This window comes from Zonotrichia leucophrys, chromosome 5 (assembly GCF_028769735.1).
Source record: "Zonotrichia leucophrys gambelii isolate GWCS_2022_RI chromosome 5, RI_Zleu_2.0, whole genome shotgun sequence".
In the NCBI taxonomy this organism is placed as follows: Eukaryota; Metazoa; Chordata; class Aves; order Passeriformes; family Passerellidae; genus Zonotrichia; species Zonotrichia leucophrys.
In genome coordinates, this window is record NC_088175.1 from 56,775,186 (window position 1) to 56,786,907 (window position 11,722).

Sequence of the window (11,722 nt, forward strand, 5' to 3'; positions counted from 1 at the left end):
TAACAATTCTCATTTTCTATGAGAAAACCCAAGGTATGGCTTTCTTTCTCTGTTGTAGGTTATGCTGAAGACTCAGAGATTGTGCCAGAAATCCTGTGTGAGATAAGGGCTTAAAGAGAGGTAATATTTTGTAATTTAGCTTGTGTTTTTTATTCATCAATGTCAGACCTAAGAGGTCTGAAACATATTTTTGTTTCTTTTCAGGAACTTGATCAACTCTCCCCATTCCAAACCAAACTTTGCATTCCAGCTAGATTTGTTGTATCATCTTGCAACGGTTTTTCCATCAAAATACAGACGACAAAATTAATCTGGAACAAACCATCCCTCATCACAGGCCAAATCTGGACGCCTTCAGCAATGCTGGAATGAAGGATGAGCTTTTGGTGCTGCTGATGAGTGGTTGAAATCCTCTCAACAGCTTTAAAGCATGTCTGAAATCATACCAGTGGCTTACAACCACAATTTCAACCATCCCTTTCCTCCAGAGCAAAATACGCCTAAGGCCATCAAATACTCAGATTTGTATTTTTTTCCTTTTCTTTAATCTAGATGATCACTGGAAGTATATTCATCAAAACCAGCAGCACATAAAACAGCAGAGACACGCCTTGCCTGCCCAGGAATGTGTCTGCACAACAGCCCAGCACACGGTTACAGCGCTGATACCTGCAGCTGCAGAGCCTCCTGACAGCCTGCAGATGCATTTCAGCCTTCTGGGAAAAGTGCCCACATGCAACAGGGATTGCTTCAGTCTCTGGGAATTTTCTGCAGGTGTTCAGCTTCCTGGGCAATTCTCAGGCTCCTTAAACACTTGAAAGTCACGACACCTTTAGGTGTTTAAATACACACCTGCAAGCCTGCTGTTCCAGACCCATAATCAAGTGAATCTGAAAGCCTTTGAGCATTGCTTCCTTCAGGACAAACATCATGCTTTGAAAGCGAAGCAGGGTTCAAAATGCCAGGCCAGGAAAGGTGTCGGTGTGTGCGCGCTCACCTTGCTGGATTTGTGGTCCACGTTGAAGGTGGCGATGATGCCCTCGGCCAGCGGCCGGCCCTCCCTGAGCACCATGTACTCGGACAGCCTGTTGGCCAGGTAGGTCTTGCCCGTGCCGCTGGGGCCCGACAGGATGATCCTCCTGTGCTCCATCAGCAGGGACACGTAGCGCTGCAGGATGGCCTTGGGGATCAGCGACTCGAACACCAGCCCGTCCAGGCTGTTCTCACACACACCTGCAGCAGGGACACGGCCTCGCTCACATTTCCAGCTCTCATCAATGCACCCGAGCAGGCTGCTCTTCACCTCAGAGCTGAACCTTCCCCAGCCCAGTGTCCCTATGCCTGAGAGAGGCACATATGTCGCAGACATCTTCATGAAAATCCTTTCCTTAGGACTGTTCCTCCTGAGAAGCTGAGAGGCCTCAGGAACAAAATGTGAACATTGATTATCTGCTGCTGTGGAACTGGTCTCGTGTGACTGTTTCTAAGTAATGGCCAATCACAGCCAGCTGTTATCTTTGTTATCATTCCTTCCTTTTCTATTCTTAGCCAGCCTTCTGAGGAAATCCTTTCTTCTATTCTTTTAGTACAGTTTTAATATAATACATATCATAAAATAACCAATCAAGCCTTCTGAACCATGGAGTCAGATCCTCACCTCTTCCCTCACCCTCAGCCCCCTGTGAGCACTCACACACACAAAGCTGGACACAAGTGCAGGGGTGCCCTGGCCTTAGCCTGGATCCCTCTCCAGCCTCCTCAAGCCTTCAGCTGCACCCCTGAGGCCCTTGGGGAGCTGCCACACCAAAGGATCCCAGGCTGCACTTTTCATGCACAAGCCATCCATTTTACAGCATTTCACCATGCATTCACCCTGAATGTACCTGTTTACTTTTGGATCACTAGACAAAAAAAAAACCCAAACCCAGCTATCATCAACTCCCCCTGCTTTCCCAAATGCTTGTAATTAAACTCCTCCTCTGTATGCTGATAGTTATCTCCTCTAACAGAAAACTCGTACTGATAAGCATTTATGCCATGTCAGCAGTCACTTTAGGCAGAACTGGCTTAGGGAAAATACACAGTGCTTCAAAATAAACAGCAGGAAGGGAAGTTGGCAGATCACCCAGAGAAATGTTTGCACCTCAGTGGTTACTAGAAACATTAAATATTTATATAGGCAGCTTTATATCTCAAAGGTATATGTAAGTGATTTTCCATAAATTGATTAAACACATTTCTATTTTATTGAAAAGTGTTATCACTTTTGAACCTTCAAGGCACATGTCAAGTCAGTGCAAGTTAAATATAAACTCAAACTGCAGCTTTACAGACACAGTTAGACCTTATGCAATATTTCAGTTAGGGTTTATGACTGGACAATGCATTTTATATAAGCAGAATATCCTGGGTTCATGTCAAGCCTCAGTAAATTGATGTATTTCACAGTTTGTCTTCCTGCCCACTGCTTTGCTATACAAGGAAACCTGGTTTTTACACCAATATTCAAAAATCTGCTTTCAGTCAAATTTCAAAGTTGATCTGAAGAACGTTTGGCACTGCTCTCAAATACCATGTCTGCAGATTTCACAGGTCTAACTTTGAGCAAACTGATATATGGTCAAAATGCAGCAGTTGAGGGTTTTACCCCAAACTTAAGTTTCATAGCATAGTTTTCATAAAAAAGTTATTCCCCGAGAAACGAAAGGAGAAACACAAATACTAAATTTTTATCAGTCTTACAGAATAAAATCAATGGGAATTCTAAAAACCATACATTTTGAGAAATCTGGATTTTACGGAGTTTCATAAAATTTGGGCTCCCTCCTTCCTGGTACTTAAGGAGGGACCCTTCAGTAAGACTAATCAAGCAAATGAGTCAAGATCTATTTTTTTTTTTTAATCCTGCATGAAGGAAATAATAACTATAGCTGTGACAAAGAGCCAATGAAATTTTGAGGCTTGACTCATTTGGAAAGCACTTTGCTGCCCAAACAGCTCCACTGCATCCTTTGTGATGCGAGGTCTCCTCCAGGACAACTGAAGATCTGTGTCATTTTCCCTAGAGTTATGGGTTGAAAACTTGCTGAAATTACAGACTTAGCATGCCCCAAGTGCTGGCTTTATCAAATAAAACAGCAGGAAGTAAACAAACGGTAGGAACAGGAAAAAGCAGCGCAATAAAGAATCTCCACTCCTCTGAGTTTCCTGACTGGTAGAAGTGAGCAGAGAGCAGCGCAGCAGGCAGGCCAGGCGAGCTCACCTTTGATGGTGACTGAGATGGTGTTGCTGTCCCCCACCAGGTAGCCACAGGGCAGCAGCTCGGGGGTCTCGGCGCTGCTGGTGCGCCTGATGTCCCCGATGCTGTAGCCCAGGACGCTGTCCGAGTTCAGCCCCAGCTGGCTCAGGGGATCCACGTGGATGATGTACTCCTGGGGGAAAAGGGACACACGAGGTCAGGGCAGCAGGCCCCACAGAATTGCCTAAGGCTCCGTGGAGGGCTGAGACTTAATAGTAGGAGTTGCTGGGTCATGATGGGATAGAAATAAGCCCCTGTATTCTGTATTTTGGACCCCAGCTTATCTCTGTAACCCCACAGGTCATTTTCCCCTATAGGACAAGTTTGGATCCCCCTATACCTTACAAAAAGGGGCTGTTTAGCCCACTTGGCACAAGAAGAGCTGCCACTGGGACCCTTCACAGACCCCTCCATAAACCATCGCTGTGGAATCACCAGGACCTTTTCTTCTTTCTCCTCTTTCGCGTCTCCTTCTCCTCCTAGCCCACAGGAGCCTTAGCAGGCAGGAGCTGGAATCCTGAGAGAGCTGAAATCCACTGGGCTTGCTAAGGCAGCAGTGGCTGTGAGCAGCCTGGCTGTTTGGGCACTGTGTCCCAGGAGGGACAGGAGTGCCCTGCTCGGGGACAAAGGCAGCTCTGGGGCAGGGGACCTCAGTCAGCAGCTCCGGGGCCTGCTCTCTGCTGGGACAGTGCTCAGTGCACCCAGCTCAGCCAGCCTGGCACCACCAGAACCCCCAGGGGAACTGGAGCTCACAGGCTCTGCAGCACTGACCTTGAACAGGCGCCTCACAACCCCGTCCAGCACATCCCACTTGGTCTTGCCACTGACCCCAATGCAGCCTATGAGGAAGGAGCGAGGCCTGGAGTCCTGCAGGCACAGGATAACTCTGTCAGACAAGTGTGGTTAATGCAATTAAAGTGCTGGCTTCCCTGCCCTGCCCCCTCCTCTTTTGCTTCTCAATGATGGTGCATCCTTACTGCTCCATATGCTGAATTCTGAAGGGAACATGGAATTCTTTACACATGATAAACGTTTTCTACAGTGTTGGAGTCACAAATCTAAACAATACTCAGGTGGCTGTGATGTTAAGTTAAAGGTATTTATTAATCAATTCATGAAAAACTAAAAATCTCTGAGAGGATTACAGTTTAGCAAAGAGACAGAAAGTCTCTTAGGAATATTCTAGACAGAAAAGTAGATGTCAAGTTAATTCTTCCATGACTTCACAATCAAAGATGTTACATTTGCTAGGTTTATCCTATTTATTTTCAGAAATTCTGCTGTGGGCACAGAAACCTATATATATAGATAAACAATACATGGCTCTAATGTATACATGGCTCTAGTAATACAGAAAGAGACTTTTTCCTTATATTCTATATTTGATGTATCACAGAATTTTGCATTTTGTAAGGGATTTTAAAGGCAGATAATAGAAATCAGAATAAATACATTTTTTCTGTTTTTCTACAGCTACAATCACTGTGAAACATTAACTGAAGAGAAAACTAATTTCTATCATAACATTTGAAGTGTTACTAAAACTTGCTGTGATTGCAGTCAATCAGCAGCAGTTTTACTGTTTATTCAGGGTTATAATAATTAATGCAAAATAGGTATTTAATGGAAAGAGCAGCTGAGTCCATTTTATTTCTGATCATTCAGATTTTTGCCCATCCCTCAGGAAGACATGAAGTTACTTCTTAAACACACTTTAACAGGTGCTCAAAAATGTGAGATAGCAAGGCCATTGCTTGTCAAGGACTGTGTAATACATTCAAGCATGTTAAACACACAAGACAAGATGAAACTTTACATTATTTGCAATTTATTTGGGTATTTAGGATTCTTTCACGTACTTGTGGATGGAAAACATCTGGAAGATGTCATCCTAAACAGGGCACTTGTGCCAGAGGGGACAACTTGAACTAGAATGATATGGTATAGCTTTCCCAGTTTGGATTTGTCCAGTTCTCCCCTAAGATTGGTGCTTCTGGCATTTTGGTCCCTCTCAGCAGCTCCAGGGAAGTGGAGGTAGCCAAGTTCCCTCTCTATCACTATCAACACACAAATGAACCATTTTCCTGAAAAAACCTTGAAAGTGCTCTGCAAACTTGAGTTCCCTCACCCATTGTGCAGTCACCTACATTCCAAAGCTGGGGGTGAAACACAACTCACCTCCTTCCATTTCATCTCGTCCTGGAAGCTGACGACTATTCTGACGTGCCTGCCTCCCTCCTTGCGGGCAGAGCCGTCTCCAGGGTCATCCAGGAGCATGTCTGCGGGCAGGGAACATCAGCAGCCTCACAGCTGGAGCTCACTTACCATGGGGACTGCTCTGGTTTACTGCAGTCCAACACAACACGCCTGGGCTTCCCGTGCCCCAGGTAAAACACAGGAACCAGGCTGACTGCCTTCCCCGCCACATATCCCTCTCAAAAAGGGAAGGTGAAAATTATTAGCCAGTTACTCTGTATTTTCCTTCCTATGATATATCCCCTGGCAAATGTGCACCATTAAATGGCTTTAAACAGGACTTTTCAGAGCTGAGGTCATAATTGGACACCTCTGACCGAGGGTGTAGCAGACCTACGATGATATTTAAAAGAGGGCTCTGTGCCAGCTCGTGACATATTTCCACACCTCAGCTGTGAATAATCCTCACGCTCTCATTTTTCCATGGCTAACCAACCCAAGCCTTCCAAGTGCAGGATGAAACCTGCCCCAGCACCCCTCATTAAGCTCACCGAGACTGCTTGACTCCGTGAGGTTCAGGCTGTGTTGAGAGAGACCCACGGAGTGTCTGGGAGAGGAGGAGATGGAAACCTGAGACTGAGCCCTGCTGCAGCTGCCGTGGTTTTCAGACTTCAGCCGATCGTTCTCTGCTTTCAGCTTCTCAATCTCGCTCTGCGAGAGACAAGTCAAAGTGAGAACACAATCATAAGACAGCAACATCAGAAACTTAAGAATAAAGGGCAGTTTAGCAGAAAGGCTGTTTCCATCATGTTTTAATGAAGGATTTTAATTATTAAAATGTCTGTTCTGTGAAACTCTTCAAAGTATCCTAAAATACCTCAGTATGTGGGAATTCACTAACACTGAAATGCAATGACCTCAAGGCAGAGAGGATGGAAACATCCTGGCCTGGATCAGGAATGGTGGGAGCTCATTCTGCCCCTGTGCTGGGCACTGCTGAGGGCACACCTGCAGTGCTGTGCCCAGCTCTGGGCCCTCGGTTTGGGAGGGATGTTGAGATGCTCGAGCACATCCAGAGGGGGCAAGGAGGGTGAGAGGGGCTGGGAACACAAACCCTGTGAGGAACCCCTGAGGGAGCTGGGGCTGCTCAGCCTGGAGAAGAGGAGGCTCAGAGGAGACCTTATTGCTCTCTACACCTTCCTGAAGGGAGGCTGCACACAGGTGGGGTTGGTCTGACAGAACCAGAGGACACAATCTCAAGCTACAGCAGGGAAGGGACAGGTTGGATATTAGGAAAAAGTTTTTCACCAAAAGAATAATAAAGTACTGGAATGCTCTTCCCAGGGAGGTGGTAGAATCTCCATCTCTGGGTGTGTTTAAGAAAAGACTGGACACGGCACTTGGTGCTATAGTCTGGGTGAGTGTTAGGGCACAGGTTGGACTCGATGATCTTAGAGATCTCTTCCAACCTCATTATTCTGTGATCCTGTGATTTTGACAGCCAACAAAACGCTGTCCCCAGAATCCTGTCCCCCAAAACGCTGTCCCGGGGCTGGAACAGCCGCCGCCCAGGGCAGCGATGTCAGGCGCTCAAGCTGCCTTTCAGGGCAGGTGTAAGCCCGGCCCAGGCTGCAGCTCTGGGGGCTGCCCCTCACCTGCATCCTGTTCATGGCCTCGCGCAGCTGGTCCAGCTGGTGGGCAGAGCTGAGCGCCTCCAGGCGGATGTCGGTCAGCTTCATCTCCTTGTCGCGCAGCTCGTTGCGCAGCTGCAGCACCGTCTCGGCCTCGCTGTCCGTGCACTCCGAAATGCTGCACGACACCAACACACACACAGCTTCCTCTCCTGCTGCTGCTCCTCCAGCGTTCAGGAGCACAAGAGGAGCTGCTTTTATTCTGCTCGAAGCAGGGTAGCAGTTCTGGCACAGTTTTGGCCTTCTGCTGCTTCTCCGGGATTTATTAGCAGAAGAGGACTCATTCTTTTTATTCTGCTTGAAGCAGGTAGCAGTTTTGGCTTATTGAATTAAGTCAGATATTAAACAGGCCATGGAAATTTTAGAGTCTGATGAAACAAAGATGTCTGAGGCTTAATTTTTTAATCAGCATCTGAAACAGAATTCTCTGAAATCACCTACTATTGGACAGTCTTCATTTTTTTTTTACAGTAGTTGCTATAAAGGAAAACTTCTAAAGCCAAAATCTAAATAAATTAAAGGGGTGCAGGCATTTAACAGCAGTTGGTTGGAGATTGATGAGTTCACAGACAGATTTAAAGCTCACCAGGTGTGCACAGCTGGGTTTCCCTGAACTGCTCTGGAGGGCTTTGGAACTCTACACCTATTCAAGCATGATAAATTCCTGCTTGCTTTAAAGAATTTACGCTTAAAAAAATTTTGGTGGCATTTTTCTGCCCTCCGCCCACAAAAAAAACCCAAAACTGAGTGAGTAACAACATTTCAGCACATTTGTAAGTGTATCTGTATAAAGATCAACCACACAGCTGCATGCTTTAAGGGACATTTTACCTAACTCCTAAATCAGTTTCATGAGAGATGTTTTCCCCACCAAAAAGCCAATAAGCCAAGGCACACCAGTTTTACTTGTGCTCTATGCTTTCCCCAGTTCACATATTTACTCTTTGTTCATGTTTATAATTTTGGCTTCCATAGCAAGGTGAGATGTACCCACACAGCATTTTGGCTGATGACAGATGGGATCACCATTTGACAATTTGCTGGGCTGAGAGCTGTAAAGCACAACTTGCTGTAGTCACCAGAAACACTCTGAGTTAGGCTCAGGAGACAGAGGAAGCTCTGAAACAAAAATCATGGGGGATTATCTCCTGCTACTGACATTTCATCACTGCTATACAGCTGGAAACTATTGCTATTGTTTTCACTTCTTCATGTGAAAACAAGTGCAGGGGAACTACTCCAATGCATTTGTTCTGAGATCAGGCTGGAAGCTCTGCACGACCTCCCAAGGCCAAGAGGCTGTGTGCTAATTACAGCTTTCTGTATTTATTTATCCTGCTCAAGTGACAAAGCTACTGATGAAATTCACATAAAAGCTGCTTCACTAAATTTCCCATGTACATTCTAAAATGTGAGCTCACACTGAAAACAGCCTGGAAAGGGAATTGTTGAACTGCATTTCACAGGTGGCCATGGAAAGGACCAGGCACAGGTGGCTGGGAAGCTACAGAAGGAAGGAGGAGTGGGTCATCTCCATCCACCAGGCACAAGCAGTCAGATGAGCTCACCTGCATCACTAACCCACACTGTTTGATTTCCTTTCCTTTATCTGAATTTGTCAATAGAATTGGGAACTTATCATGGCAGATGAATATAGTATGTCCTGTGTTTAGACACGAGAAACCAAATCCCAGATTTGACCTGGTTTGTTTAATTAACAGCAAGAGATCCAATTAATTTGGCACCTCTAGGTCACCCTGGTTATAAATATCCTTGATACTCAGTACATTCTGCTGAGAGAGCAACCCAGTGAAATATTTACATTCCAGTACTGACAAAATGATTTTTGGCTTCCTGGACACTAATGGAAAGGTACTGGGTTGGGAGTCAGCTCATGCATCTTTAAATCTCTGAACACATGAATTCAGCATTTCTGTCCTCTGCCTTTCCTCTCCCAGTGCAGCAAGATGCTTTTCATGTCGTTTTCTGTCTACAAATTGCAAAAAAATCACTTACAGGGAATTGGAATGGGAAGCTCTCAGCAGCGGTGTTGAAACAGTGGTGTTGTGGTGTGGTAGCTTTGGTGAGGAAGGTAAGGAGGAATCAGTCATCTCCTCAATGTCTGAATGAGAAGATGCTGACTTGGGAGATTTCTTTTTCCCAAAAGCTTGCTTGAAGGAGCTGCGTAACTGGAACAAAAACAAAAGACCACAGCAGCAGGTCCATCATTAAGAGTGAAACCAGACAAAAAAAGCCACAGAGTAAAAACTTTCAACATGCAAATACTCCAGATGCTACAGCCATACTCACATACACAGTAACATGGGTGAAAAACAAAAAAGGCTTTTTTTTTCCTTAACTATTTTATCAGATTAATAAGGTCAATAGGAGTGGCTATGGGTGCTTCCTATTTTTTAGGAGCTACATGACAGCAAGCTGTGTTGAGGGCAGCAAGCTCTGCAGCACTGGCACGGGCCAGGCTAATGCCAGGTTAGTGCTGCTGCAGGGTTAGTGGTGTCAATGGGGTTAGCTGTGCAGTTCAAAGAACGTCCTCCTTACCTCATTGACCTGCCGCGACAAGTGCAAGCAAAAGGAAGTGGGGGAAGGAAAAAAGACATGTTTTAACAGATAAAGCCACTGATAAGGAAGTTTTGGGTTTCTGAGACAAACATGACCAATGATTAACAAAGACAAACAGTTGCTTTAAAACCAGAACCCTGTATTTTCCAAAACCAGGTGTCTCAAACCACATACAGCCATTGTTTTGCACTACCTGAGGAAGACACCAGAGCCAAAGTCTTTAACTATTTAAATTGCATTTTCTCCTTAGCTCAGGCAGAGTGCTTTGGCTAAGAGCCAAGTTAATAATGTATTTTTCCTTGCAGGAACAGGTATTTAACCATGTGAAAAAACTGTAACTTCTGTACCTACCTGCAACTAAAATAACCTTTAGGAATGTGACTGCCGATTTCCTAACAAGAATTAATATTCAAATCATTATAAACTGCTGTGACCCCAAAGTTACAATTCAACAGGTAGTGTTCAGAAGCATTTGGACAACGTTCTTAGATATACAGTTTCACTTTTAGGGAGCCCTAAAAGTTAAACCCCCATGGAATCAAGGTCTGGACTTGATGATCCTCATGGTTCCCCTCCCCCTCAGGATTCTCCACGTACACTTTTAATGCCATTGCAAAATCTGCATACGTACACAGGCTGGCTTAATATGAGCTGGAAACAGTTTTCTAAGCCAGTCAAAGATTCCCACAATGAGAAATGCTGAAACCCTGATGTTTCAGCTCTGAATGCACATCTGCATTGCTTCTACACAGAACACAAAGAGCTTGGCTGAGAGCTCCCTCAGCACTGGTGGAATAAAGAATGTGTGAATCAGATTCAACTCACATATTCTTTGTTGTAGTGTTTTAAATTTCCAATCTTCATTTCACAGCAATGATGCACTCAGTTTTAATAACAACACAAAAATACTGTCCTGTTTCTTCTACTTCATGAAAACTTTATTTATATGACTTTATAATGAAAAGCATGTTCCCTTAATCTTCTTCAAAAATAGTTATCTGATGAGTGAGAAATGTGGGCTGATGTGAGACCATATCCACTAGGTTACAGTAACAAAAAATAGAAGCTAAACAAGAATTTTAAAAGTGTTTATCTTAACCAAGACTTAATGACTACAAAAGTTTTGTGTTACAAACTAAGGGTTGCTAGAAATTCACAAGCTACAGCAATTTATTTTGTCTATATACTAATGTACAGGACGAGAACGATTTGGACAAGATGTTGTTTCCATTCTACCAATTATTTAAGGGGCAGAGTGGAAATGCTTCTTCTGTGAAGCAGCTGGCAATACCAAGAGATACCACAATGAAACCTCTGAGATAAGAGAGAAATAAAAACAAGAATTTGTTCAAGAATCTCTTTCTTACAGTTCAGGAGTTTCATCAACATTTCTGAGAGAATACTGAGCAAATAGCTTTTACCAGCTCTAACCACATTTTGCATCTCGACAGATTTGTCTGTACACCCAAGAGATGGAGGGAGATTTAAATCCAGTGGGAAGAAAGGGGTGGATTGTTTTACTGACTACAATAAAGGATCTAGGGACTTCAGTCCAGACTACAGTCAGACTAGGTCACTAAGGCAGTTATGGTCTAATTGAAAATGGAGTTGAAGATAATGTACCTTTCCTCCAGTACAGGGTACCTTGCACATAGTACATGAGGAGCAAAGAGGGAGAAACGGGAAAGGACAGGTAAGTAATGCAAAAACTTCCAAAAGAGATGTCCATCACGAAAAATTTTTAAAGATAAGTATTTTTTATATTATTCTTAGCAGTCCAAGTTAATTCTGGACAAAGAGTTCTTAAACTGTTTAATATGTTCACTTATAAGAAAGCCCTACGATGTAAAAACAAAAGAAAAGCCACAAGAATGATCTTCTCTTGTGAGTCTGTTTTTCTTTAATGACAGATGTCACATTTTCCTTAAGGGACTGGACACCCTATTGGCCAGACCTG

The 11,722-nt window shown here is 44.3% G+C and overlaps 1 protein-coding gene across 5 annotated transcripts in view; it reads right to left on the bottom strand.

Annotated features, from left to right (window-relative positions):
* Positions 1-11,722, bottom strand: part of NAV2 (neuron navigator 2) — a 369,925-nt gene that overhangs the window by 8,858 nt on the left and 349,345 nt on the right. For all 5 annotated transcript variants that reach the window (XM_064715815.1, XM_064715817.1, XM_064715818.1 and 2 more), the window contains 7 exons: positions 9,202-9,374; positions 7,150-7,303; positions 6,046-6,205; positions 5,477-5,577; positions 4,070-4,165; positions 3,263-3,431; positions 998-1,233 (listed from right to left, as the gene is read on the bottom strand). In XM_064715815.1, the coding sequence (XP_064571885.1) occupies positions 998-1,233; positions 3,263-3,431; positions 4,070-4,165; positions 5,477-5,577; positions 6,046-6,205; positions 7,150-7,303; positions 9,202-9,374 (1,089 nt within the window). The remainder of the gene's footprint in view (positions 1-997; positions 1,234-3,262; positions 3,432-4,069; positions 4,166-5,476; positions 5,578-6,045; positions 6,206-7,149; positions 7,304-9,201; positions 9,375-11,722) is intronic.